The sequence below is a fragment of the Helianthus annuus genome, chromosome 14, assembly GCF_002127325.2.
Source record: "Helianthus annuus cultivar XRQ/B chromosome 14, HanXRQr2.0-SUNRISE, whole genome shotgun sequence".
NCBI lineage: Eukaryota > Viridiplantae > Streptophyta > Magnoliopsida > Asterales > Asteraceae > Helianthus > Helianthus annuus.
The window spans coordinates 162,994,224-163,010,193 of NC_035446.2; the positions used below are offsets into that span (position 1 = coordinate 162,994,224).

Below are 15,970 nucleotides of genomic sequence, written 5' to 3' on the forward strand. Positions count from 1 at the left end.
TTACTAATATTAAAATGGGTTATTATATTAACATACGTGCATTTGTGTAATTTATAGATTATTCCAAGGAAATCCTTACTGAAAACCCTAAAACAACAATGTGAGTAATCCTTTTTTTGTTAAATGTTTTTACAAAACCTCACTTAATTAAACATATAATAAGCAGTTATTGAGTATTTGTAAAAATACAATTATCGTGGGTATGTTGGGGTTCTGTATACAAAATTTGTTACTGGCGTGGTAACATTTCCACAAGTTGAGTATGACAGTACCACGTATGTTAATTGTTATATATTGGAAACAAATGTAATTGCGGATTTGCCCTCAATACTGTAAATTGGTTTTTATTTAAGCTTGATTAAACTCGGATTCACTCACCAGTATTTCCCACTGACAAAATGTTTTTAAACGCGTTTCACGTAACAAAATGTGAAAGCCAAATAGAACCCAGTTGGACAGCACTGAAGGCTTGGAAAAGTGGCAATAAAGTTACCTAAAAAGAAATAGATGTTTTTCTTAAATAAAATAGGGTGTATCCCTATGAAGATATGTGTACTGAAAACTTGGGTTTCACCCATGTATTTAATGATATGGAAATGTGGTATTTACTCTGATAAAATATTTCCTAGCTACGGTCCTGATGAAAATTTCCGCTGCCAAATCAGACAACAACGTGATACCACTGAAACTGGCTCGTGGCAGCCCGTTCCCGGGGATTTGGGATCGGGGGTTGCGACAGAAGGTGGTATCAGAGCTATGCCACTGATTCAGCCACAGAAGTGTTCTCCTGACATCAAAATTCAAAGTGTTAGGAAATAAATAACGGGAATACATGCATAATTGTATTTTCTTGTTATGTGTTACGTTACTATTTGTTAGTTTACAGTATGAGCGACCAAGGACCATCTGACGCATATCGTCAATTGTCTGGTTCGCCTAGCAGCGAAGGTGCCTCTTCTCAGCCTGCCCTCTCGGGGTACTCTGCTGATACAGAAGAAGGAATATTCGTATTTAAGGCTCAATCTGAAGAGCCATTTCCTCAGAAAATGAGGGGATGGTTCGGTATGAGAGCACACGTGCGTAGAAAACGTATGAAAAAAGTTACAGGATCAGAGAGCACTAGCCGCAGCTAAAAGAGAAATTGATGCATATGCCCAGGATATGCTTAATAGGGGAATAGCTAATCTCCATATTTTAGCAACCACTGCAGGTGACCCTAACCTAGAGCAAATGCTAGCACCCCAACCACAACCACCAATTCCTGATCAACCAATGGAGATAGAAAGCCCTGAAAACCAACTAGAAATGCATGATTTCAATCCAGAGGAAATACCTAGGGTGCCTGCACCAAATCCCCTAGACCCAAATTACGACCCCTGGTGGGATGACGTTAGGGACTATGTGCAACGCTACCCGATACAAGAAGATTTGCCAATGCCCAATCTAGGAGCCTACCCAGGGTTAGATTCTCAAGATCCCTATTACGATAATGATGCATACATTAGGGAGATTTTAGAGAATCCTTACCCATACCTACCCCCATACCAGGAACCCGCACCCTAGATTTTGAACCCAGTCCTAGAACCTGCACCCCCAGTGAGTGCAGACAATGTACAAGAACTTAGTACTTTTGGTGAGGAAATTTTAGATAGCAGTGAAAGAATGAGACAGGTGGGAGAGCGTCTCGTATGGAAATACGATGAACACAATATGGATTTTTAGATGAATCCATATCCTTGAACCGATGGTGGGAACGATAGTAATAATAATAATATAATATAATAATAAAATATGTGTGTATGTGTTAGAAAAAAAAAACTACGGATGCCTATTACTAGTAGTGTAGTTTTAAATTTCAGTCGGTATTGTAATTTTAATTTCAGTACTGGTGTGTAATAGACGCATAGTATATGAATAGAGTAAAAGTCGTAATGCTCGACGCTTTTGACCAAAATGCGTGTCATGTGATTGGCTATATTCAAATATTATTGTGATATTAATATGTGACAGATGTTTAAAATTCAGATGGACAACGATGTGAATCAGGAAAACCAGAATGATAATATCCAGAACGGCAATAACTCGAATAATGATAATCTGAATAACGAGAATCCGAACAACAATAACAATGGAAATCAAGTGGATAATAGTGCCATTCAACACATAGTGGCACAAGGAATTATAGATGCAATGCTATTTATTATCCAAACTGTTAATGAAGCAGATAATAAAAGTAAGCATAGCAGTAAGCGACCAATTGAACCGGAACACAGCGTGAACAATGGACCCTTACTTCAGGTGCCCATTCACAAAAGAAGAAGAACCATGCCATATGGTTGTTCTTACAAAGAATTCTGGTCCTGCAAACCAATAGAATTCTCGGGCAATGAAAGACCCATTGCAGCTCTACGTTGGATAGAGAAGACTGAGGCTGTTTTAAAAATAAGCAAGTGTGCTGAAGAAGATAAGATAATGTTTGCTTGTAATCTATTTAAAAACTCAGCCCTAGAATGGTGGAACACTATCCTCCAATCAAAAGGAAGTGATAGGGTATACAACATGGAATGGGGGGAGTTTAAAAATATGGTAGAAAGGAAATTCTGCCCTCCTAATGAAAAGGAACAGATAGCGAATAAGTTTGTGAACCTTAGAATGACCAGAGTAGTTAGTAAGGGGTATACTACTACATTCTTTGAATATGCTAGAATAGTACCGACCCTTGCATCACCTGAACCGGTATTAATCTCCCGTTACATCTGGGGACTAATTGGAGAGATTAGGCACGTAGTCAAGGCAGCTAGACCTCAAACCATAGAAGAAGCTGTAGAACTAGCCAATACCTTGACAGATGAGTTAATCCGTACTAGAGAAGAAGACCAGAGGAGAAACCCAACCCAAAGGCTTACTCAAGAATTCCGTTTCGGGAATTACAACCGTAGGAATGTAGGTTCTACCTCTGCACCATACTGTAAAGCCTGCAGAAAGAAGCATTCAGGAAGATGCTCCACTCACTGCAATTTCTACAAAGCCCTGGGACACAAGGAAGAAGATTGCAAAAAGAAATCCAGTAATGGACTGTGCTTCAATTGTGGAGAAAAAGGTCACATCAGGCCAAATTGTCCGAAATTGGCTCCAGCTGCAAACAACAAGAACCCTAAAAATGCTAGAGCATTTTTTCTAACTGCAGATGAAGCCAAGATGATCCCGGATGTCATAGCTGGTACGTTTTTAGTTAATGATATTTTTGCTAAAGTATTATCCCGTCGTCGTCGTGCCTCTCCTGTGAAGATCGTCCGCCCACAGCCGATCTCGTCGGGCCTCTATTTCTCTCTCATCACACGCACACATCTATACATACATATATATATTAAGGGGTTCATCCCCCACCCACGTAGATCCATCCCCTCCAAGCCGAGCTTACGTGGCGGTAACGTGGCGGCCCATTCCCTTAGGAATGAGGCTCTCCATACCCACTAGTCTGATATACGAATTTAGATATGTGAGCCAAGAAACCTTTTTGTGATCATCCCATTTATATGATACTTGAATCAGATTTGCATATAGTCATATACCTTTTAGATTCGTGTATTCCCACAAAAAGTTTTATGGATTCCACCACGGATGTGTATGAGTTGGTTTAGGTCAGTTTTGGCTCAAAACCATAACTATAACTGTGATGTCGGTTAGTGGATAATCAAAACCATAACCGATCAGTTATGGCGGTTTTGGTTAATCGGTTTTAAGGGTTGTAACTATGAATTTAGGCCTAACTAAAAATAGCTCAAATTTTTTTTGAACATACGTTAAATTGTTATTACACATTTCTACATATTACTATGTTGCATAGTATTAAAAAATACATATAATGTATAATATTTATACCGATTATTTCCAAATATTCAAACAAAATAATATAATGGAATCAATAAATTCAAAGAAACATTCAACCAAAACGACATGACATAACCTACAAATTCTAACAAACGTTTAACTATAAACATCAAATATTGAAAAAATGGTGACAAGTCCAAACTCCGACAAAGAATTTACTACATGTCGGCTCGTTTCGGTTATGGTGGGTATGAAAACATTGATAACCATAACCGACCGACTACTTTCGGTTCTCAAAAAAAAATTATTCGTCCCAGTGGTTTTTGATTCGGTTCGGTTTGTCGGTTAATTTGATTATGGGTCTATTAATTCAGTTTTTGAACACGACTAGATTTCACTATGAGATAATATGCGGGTAAAAATTATAACATAAATTTGTTGCAAATCATGACATACGTGTGAAATTATTTGTGTATTTCTAAGGCCATGCATAATGGGCCTTATAGTGGCATGGAAGGGTTTGATAACGTCCTCACACGATTCTCTATGGGCATTATAAGGACATGAAAATAGATGGACATGAAAATAGATGGACATTTCTAAAATAATGCCCAATGAGAAGGAAAAACGTGAAAAGTAATGAATGAAAGGGCATTAAGGGACCTTAACCATTACGTGGGGTGTTATGATGTCGATGTGGTAAAAATTACCCCTTAAAAACATTAACCACTATGGATGATCTAAAAGTTATATTATCACATACCTGAAAAGACGTAGAAAATAATGTATTAATCTAATAGTTTTCATTGATAAATTACATCAAATAGTTTAACTAAATTTTGATGAAAAAAAAAAAGTTGAATAGTCTACATCTATGTTGTTACTTTATATGGTTGAAACAATGTATTAATCGGACATGGGTTACGGTATTTTTATCCGGGCATTTTAACATCCAATGCACTGGTCTTCTGGAAGTGAAGAAACACCAAGTTAATCTTAGGGCTAACTTGTAGGTTTGGTCACGTTCAAAGTGGTTAATCTTCTTTCTTCCTCGCCTAATGACCACTCGATCCTGAAAAACAACACAACCCCGTGAAGCTCGTTACAAGGAGGAGGATTGGGGAGTTCTCCTTGTGATCACCCTTCGGCGTGAGAATAAGAACTTGTTTTGAGGATGATAAGTGTGTGTATTAAGTGAGAGTGTAGAAGAGCGATGCTTAAACTTGAAGGTGAAGTCCTCTATTTATAGTCGAGGAGAGTAACGAAGGAGATGGGCTGATGGGTCTTGGGCTCAACGTCGACATCAAAGAATATCCCATATGTCCCCCTAGACATAATTGTTAGTGTTTGCAGGCAAATGGGAAATTGGCGCACGATGATTAGATCCACGTGGTGTGGTAGTTGTCCTTTTTGTCGGATCTGTCATCAGCAGTTAATAGAGATTATGGAGTAGTGAATGGTGCACAATGATTGGTGACACGTCATTTTACTTTTATACTTTTTGTCTCCTATATAATTGTTCATCTTAAGGTTTTACTGTACCCAGCCTAACGTGTGCCTATTTATCACATGCCCTATCACTTGTATTTGTTGTACTATGCCTTAGTGTCATGCATAGACTTGTGCGAAACCCTTGAAGGTGACTAAATATCAACTTCAAATATTAAGTTCATTTCTTTTGGGTATGAACTTCCGCACGCAACACAAGTAAGATCTTGTGCATATCAATACGAGATTTGAGACCATAGAGTGTGAATTCACTCATCAAATTCAAGATACCTTTTTATTAGTGTGAAAAGAAAAGAAAAATATTATTTAAGTAAATATGAAAATGTCCGAAGTCATTATTTCCTCTATTGTATTATAATAATATTAAACTTAGAGCAGTCGGGGCACCCCCGTTATAGTATAACGTGCATCAACATCACGCGTTGAACTCGACCGCCGGTACATGCGGTAACGCGTTATACATTAACGCAAACCATTTTCCGTTATTTCCTTCACGCGTTATCATTTTGATTTGTGAGGGTATTTGTTGGTTGGGGGGAAATTGTTGGGTGTGGTGGTGAGTGATGACCACCCCTACTAAAAATGGTTGTGAGTGATGGAAAAATGGTCAATGACATGGCGAAACTTGATTGGTCCTTGTGAGTGATAAATTCTATCACTAGTGAACCACCCCTAGTCCCCTTATGATCAATAGAATACAATTCACGTGTTTTTTACTCCCAAGAAAATCCCTCTTCGTCATCGCCAAAAGCCCAAATATCTTTGCTACCTGACAACGTCGTCGTTTCTTATATATTCACACACTCTCTCTCTCCCTCCCTCTCTCTCTCTCTCTCTCTCTTCACCCTGTCCACTACACACTTGATGCGTGTTGTGTGTGTGAAATCAGATAGTTTGCTCCCTCCATTTTTCTCTCTCACTCAGTTACACCTTTCACTCTGTGTCACTTGAATATTTGATCGGAAATTGAAAACCGTTTCTCACTCATATAGCTGAAATTGAAGATGTTAGATCTTAATGTTGAAGTAAGTAGAAATACTAATAATAATATTTCCGATTACAGTGGTTTGGAAACTGCTAAAAAGCATGTTCCAGAAGCTCATCAATCAGAGATTCACGTGCATTCCGGTACATCAGTTTCCTCTGAGGTTGATGACGAAAGCTCTGTATCATATAATGCTACTGAAAACCGGTCTTTCGATATTGATATATTCAATCAAAAAGGTGAAACTTCACATGTTGATTTGATTACGAGGCAGTTTTTTCCGGTTTCTGGTTATTTGAAGGTGGAGGAGGAGTTAGGTTCTCGGTTAACCGCGCCTTCGCCGGTTAAATCTGTCCATGGTGCGGACTGGTTGAATCTGAAGGTTCTGGTATCCGAACCGGTTCAACAGAACGTGAAACCGGTTCAGCTGCAGAAGGTGAAGAAAGGCCGGCGCGGACCGCCGTCTAAGAGCTCGCCTTACCGCGGAGTGACGTTTTATCGCCGGACCGGGCGATGGGAATCACATATATGGTGTGCTCTTGTTCTATTCGCTATTTTATAGTGGTTATTAGGGATGAGATCGGTCCAATACCGGTACTGTACCGCATATATTTGGTTAGTATAGAACCATAAAAGGATATAAACCGGTATGGTATCGCATAGCCGAAAAGTTTAATCAAAACCGAATATTATACTGTATATGTTCGGTCAGTACCGTTATTCGGTCCGGAATTTCTCTTGTTATAGCAACTTTTGCCTATGGTTGATTTACATGTTCTTTCTAATTTAGGACTCTTTTTGTCTTTTATTTTAATATCAAATCATCTTACTGATTAACTGCTTGCCTAGTGTTTTCTCCTTGTGCATCATTAGTAGTACAGTACAATATGTCAATGCACATCTAGCATAGTCTCAACTCTAAGAACTAAAGAAGCCTTTCTGGAGTTTGAATTCTTACCGAAATAGGAATGTGAACTAATGGGTTGTAGGAGTTTATTTGCTTTAACTTGTAGATTAGCAATGATCCGAATGCTTCTTCAATTCATGTCTTGTTTGATGATATTAGAATCTAATTCTTTGCATTTTATCTGTTCAGGGATTGTGGGAAACAACTATATTTAGGTAAGCATGTTCGGTATCCCGTTAGTTTGAAATTCGCAACATCAAATTCTTTAACTAAATTGTTGTTTGTTGTTATGTTTGTGTGATTACAGGTGGATTTGACACCTCCCATGATGCAGCCAGGTGAGTGTTTACAATGAGAAATGTAACTTGTCTACACATTTATAAATTTTAATCATGGTTTTGACTTTCTTTTATAAATTGTCTTTTAGAGCCTATGATCGGGCGGCGATCAAGTTTCGGGGAACTGGCGCTGATTTAAACTTTGATTTAAGCGACTATGAGGAAGACATGACACAGGTTTGTGGTGGTGAGTACTTGCAATTTGCAAACTGCAACATTCATGATCATTAAAACTTAAAAGGTTTAATTTTCCCAAACTGACAGATGGAGAACTTGTCAAAAGAAGAATTCATTCACGTACTGCGGCGACGGAGTAATGGATTCTCAAGGGGAAGTTCAAAATACCGAGGAGTGACCCGTCACAAATGCGGTAGATGGGAGGCTCGCATGGGTCAGCTTCTAGGGAAAAAGTAAGAACCCATGGCTGGAACTAATTTATGTGATTTTAATGCAACTGAAACAATATGGCTGGAACTAATTTATGTGATTCTTTAGATAATAAGACTACATGGTAATTATGTTTAGGGAGGTGTTTTGGTAAATAAGATTAAAATGCTTGGTTGCAGGTATGTTTACCTTGGATTATTCAACAGTGAAGTAGAAGCTGCAAGGTTCTTGGAATTTTACGAACCGATTTGTTCTTAACATCTTAAGTTTCTAATTTGAAATTTTCTATCCACCAACATAATGTTTAATTTCTTTACTGAATTCAGGGCTTATGACAAAGCTGCCATTAAATGCAACGGAAAAGAAGCTATCACCAACTTTGGGCCAAGCACGTATGTTAATTCTCCAGGAAGGGATGAAGGTATTGATTGCTTGCAAATTATGTGGTTTACTTTCATGTGTCATCTTTCCAACTTGACGGTAGCCTATATTTGATCATGTGTTCTTGCCATGTTGGGGCAGCAGGGTGTAACAATCTTGATCTCAATCTAGGGGTTTCGCCCACCAAAGACGCCACAAAGCAAAACCATGTTCACAACTCGGATGGTTCTGGGAAACGACACAAAGCAAAATCGTCCTCTTTTGATTGGTCGCATCATGATTCAACAGCCATAGGTCGGCATATTCCTGTATGGCCCAGCATGTATAATAGTCATACCCCAAATTCCGAGGTAACTATTCACCGACCTTTAATATTCATGATCATGGAGCAGTTAGTAATTTAGCATTATATTTATATGCAGCAAATGACAAAAGGAATTGGATCTGCAAGTGTTGTTTCTTCTCTAAAAGGAGCTGCATGGCAAATGCAAATGGTAACTGGCCATCATGTGCCCGTTGCCTCTACTGCAGCATCATCAGGATTCGTCTCTTCCGTTACCAGGTTCACAGACCCCTCTTCTCGATATCAGTACAACTAGACCTTTTATTGATGCTCGGCTGACTGCACAAACGCTCATGTCACCAACTTCATTTTCTTTGTTTCAGTATTAGAAAACTTCCTTGTTCTACTTAAGTGTGATGTAGCATGAGATTTCAAGTTTAGTCTGTCTGTAACATAATAATATGCATAATGTTCCAAGTTTTCACTAGACCTTCAGAATATATGATCATATACATAAATTTAACATGGTGTAGGCTATACGATTCTAAAAATATAATTTACCCGAATTTAAGACTGAGCAACATCCTCTTCTGGGCTTCCAAAAAGGTGAAGAAGTTGTTGCTATAAAAAAGTGAAATAAAAAAAATAAAATAAAAAAAAAAAAAAAAAAAAAACTTTACAAAGAGAAATTCATCTCTTTTGAATACAGAAACAGATGGATATGAAGATGGAGTGTTCATTTCATTAAAATATAATCAAACTGGAGAAGTTAAAAGGTGCATACTTTACATTCCAAATACCCGGGTGTATACATCGCCAGAACTGGGCATCTGGTGCATAAATTCACCATACCCAGGTGAATACTTTACCTGTTGAGACTCGTCCAAATGCAGCTGCTGATACCCATTTATGATGTGACCATTACTAAACTTTGGCTGTGAGTACTGCTGCTGTTGTGCATAGCTCTGGTGGTGTCGATCTACAAGCCTGGAAGTGATATCACCATAACGATCATCTCGTGAAGAAGGAAACTGGGGTGTGTGGTGTTGTTGCGTGAAGGATGTTTGAGAAAACTGAGGCTCGTGATGACGGTGTGTGGCAGATGCAGATTGTTGTTGCATCAAGAGCCAGAGCTTTGCCTCTTCATCGAATGAGCTTGACCTTGTGTCAATAGATGATTTGCCCCTTCCAACAACCATCATGGAAGGATCGATTAGATCGTCACCATTGTTGCTAAGATCCCCTGTTGATGGCAAATGGTAACGATTGTTTGGCAAAGAATTCTTCAAATAACTACCTGAAAGAATTATGGCAAAGAGGGTAGTATTAATCTCATGATATTTGACCAAGCCAAATACGAAATATCAATCTAAAGAACATATACGTATATATGAAGAGAATGGAAAAATGACATACCAGAAGTGGCGGAAACAACCTGCTCACTGCACATGCTCGACGGAAACCCAGGAGGGGGTTTGGAGAATCCTGGTGGTATAACGTTCTGAGCCCTGGATCCTTTCGTTACAAAATAATGGTAATTTAGAAACGACTTTAAATATAATATAATATAGAATAAAATGCCCTTTTCGTCCCTGAGGTTTGGCCAGTTTTGCGACTTTCGTCCAAAGGTTTGTTTTTCCGCATCTGGATCCAAAAAGATTGAAATCTTGCCATTTTCATCCCGCTCGTTAACTCCATCCATTTTTCTGATTTTCTCTGTTATGTCGGATATTTCCGTCTTTTTGGTTAACTTAAGGGCAATTCGGTCTTTTTTCACTTTATGTAAAAAGACCGAATACCCCTAAAAAAGACTGAACTGCCCTTTAAGTTAACAAAAAAGACGTAAATACCCCTGACTTAATGGAGAAAAAGGACGGAGTTAACGAGCGGGATGAAAATGGCAAGATTTCAAGCCTTTTGGATCTAGATGCGGAAAAACAAACCTTTGGACAAAAGTCGCAAAACTGGCCAAACCTCAGGGACGAAAATGGCATTTTACTCTATAATATAAATACAAATTTGAATTAAATAATATTGCGAACATAGATTTTGGCAAATCACAGAACTTGGCTGACTGCACAATCCGAAGATGTGCAAGTGTGTGCATAGTTGTATATATGTATATATGCGTCATGTACAGGGATGTAGGCATACCCTGATACTGTGGCTTATAGACACTGTCCTGAATCTCCCGAGAATCTTGAAAAGCAGAAAACCGTCCCAGCTCTTGATTATTGTGTCCATTTTCATTTGCAAAAGAGAATCTTGAGTGGTCACTATTTTGAAAACTCCAGGAAGAACCATGTCCTAAATCTTTACGTTCAAACAATCCAGTTACAGTTTGAGGCAAAACTGAATCGTCACACCCATCAAAATCCATAGACAATATATTCGATATTATACTGCTTTCCACAGCAGCAGAATTTTCATCATTATCCACACGACTATCATCATCAAGCCGTCTCAAGTGCTCTACTATTTCTTCATTAGAAAAAGACCTAGACCCTCCATAGATCCTATCTGACTTAGCCAAACTTCCAAATCTTTGTTCATCGTATCCATCATTCAATACGGGTTTTGTATTTGTACTTGTAGATTGTTTAAAGGCTTCTTCTGCATAATTATTTACACCAAAACCGTTTTGACTACTAGACTCCATTTGCCACCAAGCTTGATCACTATAATCTTTAATTACCTCAACAGGATAAGAAGAATTTAAAGATGTTTGTGAATCTAATGCTGAACCAGATCGTTCTTTTATAATGTTAGTGTCCTTGAGTGTTGAATCGGCTAGTTTAGAAGCTTCCCTAAAAGGCTCACTATAAGTCGAAGATTTTGATGACACTAGATCTGAATCTGTAGTCTTATCATTGATGCATACAGAAGACATATCAGAACATAAGCTCGGTATCTGCCCTTGTGATACCGAGCTAATATCTTTATCTGAACCTGAATTAGATGACCTTCCGACAATATCTACAAAACTTGTCATGTGTTTGGATGATTTAATTACTCCATCTTTGTCCTTAGAACAATGTAAGTGATCGCCAGAAGCTACTGCAGCATATGCTACATCCTGAACAATGGCAAAGAAGTAAATAGTTATGTTTCAATCTTGTAAAAATCAGCAGATTTACAGTTAATGGGTCAAACATGTAAAATAATGAAGATAATAACTTATAAAAGAAACAAGTTGACTGTAAACCAAAGTCTATATTTTTTAATGCATGAAACCTCCTAAATTATCTTCTTCGAATATTAAACTAGTATTTAGAATAATATAACTTTTATAACCATATTTGACACACTTCGAGTAGGATATTACTGTGTATGCTTGTTTTTGTTTAAAACACTAATTATATATAAAAAACAGTTAAAATTCTAAACAAGTAATGTTTGAAGACAACCCGACCCACTATGACCCGTTACCCAACCAGCCCATTTTTGTTTTGTCACATCTAATCCAATAAGATAGGTATTTGGATGTCTGCATATGACAAAAGAAACTTGATTACACCAATAAAAAAATGTGTTCCTCCATAAATCCACAACTGATTTTTGTCAATCTGAATGAATTAACAGAAAACAACTTACTCTCACGGCACTGCTAAAGACAGGTTCCGGAGCCGCAGCACTGCGATTATGCAAGTGTTCATCTACTGGTGGTGGCAACATACTTCCTGAACGGTTATGCAAATATTGGGTGGCACCAACAATTTCCTGAACTCTATTCCTGAAATACATTTTTTATGAGATAGTAGAAAACTAAAGTATCAGCCATCAGGTGTTTGATTAAATGCAAGCACAGAATCGGTATTGAACTATAATGAAACAACAGTGGAAATCAAACGTGTGCGTGTAATACCTAGTATGAACTGCAGCTATTTCATCTTTTCCAAAACTATCTTCTTCAGCGCCAATACTATGCAAATATAAACAAGCAGCGTTGTTGCAGGGCTGACCAACAAAAAGAAACAAAAAACAGCCTTCGTAAGATTTACAGAAAAAAAATGGATTTGATTAAGTTAACATTTAGCATCTCATGTATACCATATTCCTTAACCACGCATGACAGTACTTTGCTGTTCCAAACGATGCTCTGCAGAAGTTGAATTTCAATTGGTGGTCAAATATATATGATGCCAAAAAGGTGACCCTGGGGCCCGGATATATAAGTTAAAAGGGATAGAAGGTTATGTACTTGCCTTAAAAACCTACCATCCAGCACATAGCCATGCACCGATTGAATACACCGCACTGCTTCTTCCTCTTTTGAGTATGTAATATATCTGGAAGTACAAAAGAGAAAAAGAATAGTCCGGCATTAAGAAGTATATAAAAAGAAGGAAAACCGAAACAAATGTGATTCAAGTTTAAAGGCTGTAACACATACACACTACAAGTATCATTGACAAACTGTTGAACAGTCCCACCCGCAGTCCGAGAAAGTGAAACCTTGGTAACTTTCCCGTATCGGCCAAAATAATCTCTTCGCTGCAACAACTACACAAGAACAATAACTCAATAACAACAATGTTATATAAAATGTTGATATGTCCCATAATTAGAACTGAAACTTGAATAAAAGTGCTAATACTGTAATACACACATCTTCATCAGCTAGACTAAGAGGCAGCCCGATAATATAGGCCATTTTTCGCTGAATTACTCTAACATTGCTAAGGTCTTTCTTTACTTCAGTTGGTTTTGGCTTGGCTTTTGGCTGCTTTTGTTTTCGACTCAAATTACTGCCAGCCACCCTACACAAGGGACAGTATTTATGAATCTCAAGGTAAAAATGTAACGATAAACAAGTTGACATGATTGCAAAGTATTTCAAGTTTCGACCTCTGAAAATTTGATTCCAGCCCTACACTTCTATCTTTATCGTAAGCTGTGCGACATGCGGGACACCGTCCCTCTGTTGCATCCTTCTCTGCCATGTCCATTATGTGATGCCAACACCAAACGCACACCTGCAATGATAAAGTAATTCAATTTGGTTGCATACAGTTTGATAAAAAGAGAAAGAGTTTCTCTTATACCAGTGTTGCCTTTATGCATTACTCATAATAGAATAGAATATAAAAACTGAAAGTGTCTCCTGTAGATAAACTATTAACCATGTCGTTGACTTTTGTATCATGTAATAGATTGCAGCGTTAAAGTATAAACATAGAACGCCACTACAGAGATCAAGGTGTGACAAGTGACAGGTGACAACTTTAATGAAACAATAAAACATGATTACTTAGTCTTGTAATATATATCAATATAAGAGAATAAATGACCAAGATCTTTGCTTAAGACTAATGCCTACCAACTCTTTTCAGACATTCACCTTTTTCGTTAATTTCAGGGAATAAATGGCATTTCAAATGAAAAAAATGGATCGACATAATACAGTTCTAGAATCATTGGTGATTTTCGTGCTCCATCTATTATGATAACACAACTAGATAATTTACCTAAAACAAGACGGAGTAGGTCGAATATGAAACGACACAACAAAATACAAAAACCGTGCAACCCAATGGCCTAGATGATAATGTTTGGTTTACATGAGCATCAGAAAGCACTCTTGTTGGAAAGTGTTTGTTCATACCAACTTCACAAAGCTTGTCAATTGTCTTAAGTCTTAACTGCCTCAAGGAAACTCAGTGCCTAATCCTCGGATACTTAAACTTGGACATGATAGTGTTAAAACTTAATATATTTGTTACTGAAAGAATAATACCACACAGTTCTGACATCTTTATATCTCAAACGGGGAAAGGACATAAACTTTCGACGTATATTGTGCCCTCATAAGCTACAAAAAGCGTGAGGCGCTCTGAGGCGTTTAGGTCACGAAAGCAGAGGCACGAGATTCAAGCTTCACACACACAACACAAGGAGTGGCCTCTATGTACAACCAGATAAGCTTTATGTACAGCCAAAAGTCGCATCTCTAGCGTCTCTTTTACATATCAGCCTTTTAATCAAGTAAACCATTCATAATCTCTTCACCCTTTTGATACCTTTTACATATCAGCCTCCTCTAGACCCTATATTTACAAATTTTGACACACATGTACATCCTCAAGGCACCGATTTTTACAACCAAACCAAGGATACAACTATACAAGTATATACAAAGCACTATAAGTACTCTAAATGATATATATAACATACCTATTAACTACACCAATATACAGAACATAAACGAAAAGCATCAACATAAAGCTGACACCCAACATGTAAAAAAGATTGGCAAAATAATCACAAATAACTAGCTACACAAGTGAACAACACCGGACAACAATCTGCGAAAAAAAAGTTGCTTAAAATCAAACCTCATAACCACATTTGCAGGGCTTCAACTGTTGATCAGTCCAATCCATCTCTTCCGCACACAAAGGACACCTCTTCTCCTCTTCATTGCTCATGATTCCTCTATAAACACATCAACACCAACAAATATCTCAAAATCTCAACACACAACGCAAAACTTCAACTTAAACTTAAACTCTCCTACTCAACCGCCACACAAACACACATTCACATACAAAACCCTAGGTTTTCACTTTTCCGTAAATTGAAACCAATAAACCCTCAGTTACAGATCAAATCCACAAAATCACATAACATTCCACTAACGTACACCGTGTTACAGTACAGATCTAACGCGTGTAACACACCGCATTCACACAATTACACACGTATTTAGTGACGCATACACACCTATCTGTTGCTAAATGTAGCAAATCAAAATGCAAAGGATTTGTGTGTAGATAAAATTGAACAGTTGAATGAAAGAAATTGGTAAGCTTACAGTGATTGATGGAGTGAATGATGAAGCAAACAGATTTGTGTAGATGAACTGTGAAGAAGCAACTGAATAGTACGGCACAAAGAATTGAAAACCACAGGATTGAGACGAGCTTTTATGAGGATGGGCTTTATGCCTTTATTTGTATTTATTTTTTTATTTTATTTTATTTTATCGACTCGTATTATCCTATGTTTTTTTTCTCAATTATTAGATGAGTTAAAAAGATAATATAGTTGAAAATGTCATCATGTTTAGTAAAGATGCATTGAATATATGATAAAGTTTTTTTATACTTATATTTTATCTTAAATTTCTATTTTGTATTTTTATTGTTATATCTAAAAAATCTAAATGATGTTTTTAGTTGCATCGAACGTATCTTTGGAATTAATTAATTATATAAATTAACAAACATATTTTTAAGACTAACGTAATTGTATAAAAGTGCCAATTTGCATTTAATTAATTAGTATCCCTTTGATCTAGGTCATCCTAATAGACCACGAGTGATTGATATTTAAATTCACATATGATA

General features: G+C 37.4%; 2 protein-coding genes across 5 annotated transcripts; one reads left to right on the forward strand and one right to left on the reverse strand.

Moving 5' to 3' along the window:
* The first annotated feature begins 6,091 nt into the window (after window positions 1-6,091).
* On the forward strand, window positions 6,092-9,144 carry LOC110904995 (APETALA2-like protein 1). 4 transcript variants are annotated; one of them, XM_022150858.2, is made up of 9 exons: window positions 6,093-6,856; window positions 7,422-7,447; window positions 7,540-7,570; window positions 7,660-7,747; window positions 7,835-7,980; window positions 8,137-8,181; window positions 8,284-8,378; window positions 8,480-8,688; window positions 8,761-9,144. In XM_022150858.2, the coding sequence occupies exons 1-9, from the start codon at window positions 6,345-6,347 to the stop codon at window positions 8,935-8,937; spliced, it is 1,329 nt and encodes a 442-aa protein (XP_022006550.1). In that variant the 5' UTR covers window positions 6,093-6,344; the 3' UTR covers window positions 8,938-9,144. The 4 variants fall into 4 exon arrangements, with proteins under 4 accessions (XP_022006552.1, XP_022006550.1, XP_022006553.1 ...); XM_022150859.2 differs by having other exon boundaries at window positions 6,097-6,856; window positions 8,483-8,688; XM_022150860.2 differs by lacking the exon at window positions 8,137-8,181 and having other exon boundaries at window positions 6,092-6,856.
* Window positions 9,145-9,337: 193 nt separating this feature from the next.
* On the reverse strand, window positions 9,338-15,596 carry LOC110904994 (general negative regulator of transcription subunit 4). Its single transcript, XM_022150857.2, has 12 exons — window positions 15,436-15,596; window positions 14,957-15,056; window positions 13,470-13,597; window positions 13,231-13,381; window positions 13,015-13,124; window positions 12,827-12,910; window positions 12,672-12,720; window positions 12,487-12,578; window positions 12,216-12,354; window positions 10,776-11,697; window positions 10,038-10,136; window positions 9,338-9,918 (listed from the first exon to the last, which is right to left on the reverse strand). Exons 2-12 carry the CDS (start codon window positions 15,047-15,049, stop codon window positions 9,407-9,409), a joined length of 2,379 nt encoding a protein of 792 aa, XP_022006549.1. The 5' UTR covers window positions 15,050-15,056; window positions 15,436-15,596; the 3' UTR covers window positions 9,338-9,406.
* Window positions 15,597-15,970: the final 374 nt, after the last annotated feature.

Excerpts from the sequence above, each read along its gene's own strand:
- LOC110904995 (XM_022150858.2), top strand. The coding sequence starts at position 6,345 with ATGTTAGATCTTAATGTTGAAGTAAGTAGAAATACTAATAATAATATT. Across the intron at positions 7,748-7,834 it reads ATGAGGAAGACATGACACAG|ATGGAGAACTTGTCAAAAGA; the intron begins GTTTGTGGTGGT and ends CCAAACTGACAG. Across the intron at positions 7,981-8,136 it reads GGTCAGCTTCTAGGGAAAAA|GTATGTTTACCTTGGATTAT; the intron begins GTAAGAACCCAT and ends GCTTGGTTGCAG.
- LOC110904994 (XM_022150857.2), bottom strand. The coding sequence starts at position 15,049 with ATGAGCAATGAAGAGGAGAAGAGGTGTCCTTTGTGTGCGGAAGAGATG. Across the intron at positions 12,721-12,826 it reads CTGGATGGTAGGTTTTTAAG|AGCATCGTTTGGAACAGCAA; the intron begins GCAAGTACATAA and ends CAACTTCTGCAG. Across the intron at positions 12,579-12,671 it reads ATGCGTGGTTAAGGAATATG|CCCTGCAACAACGCTGCTTG; the intron begins GTATACATGAGA and ends TTTGTTGGTCAG.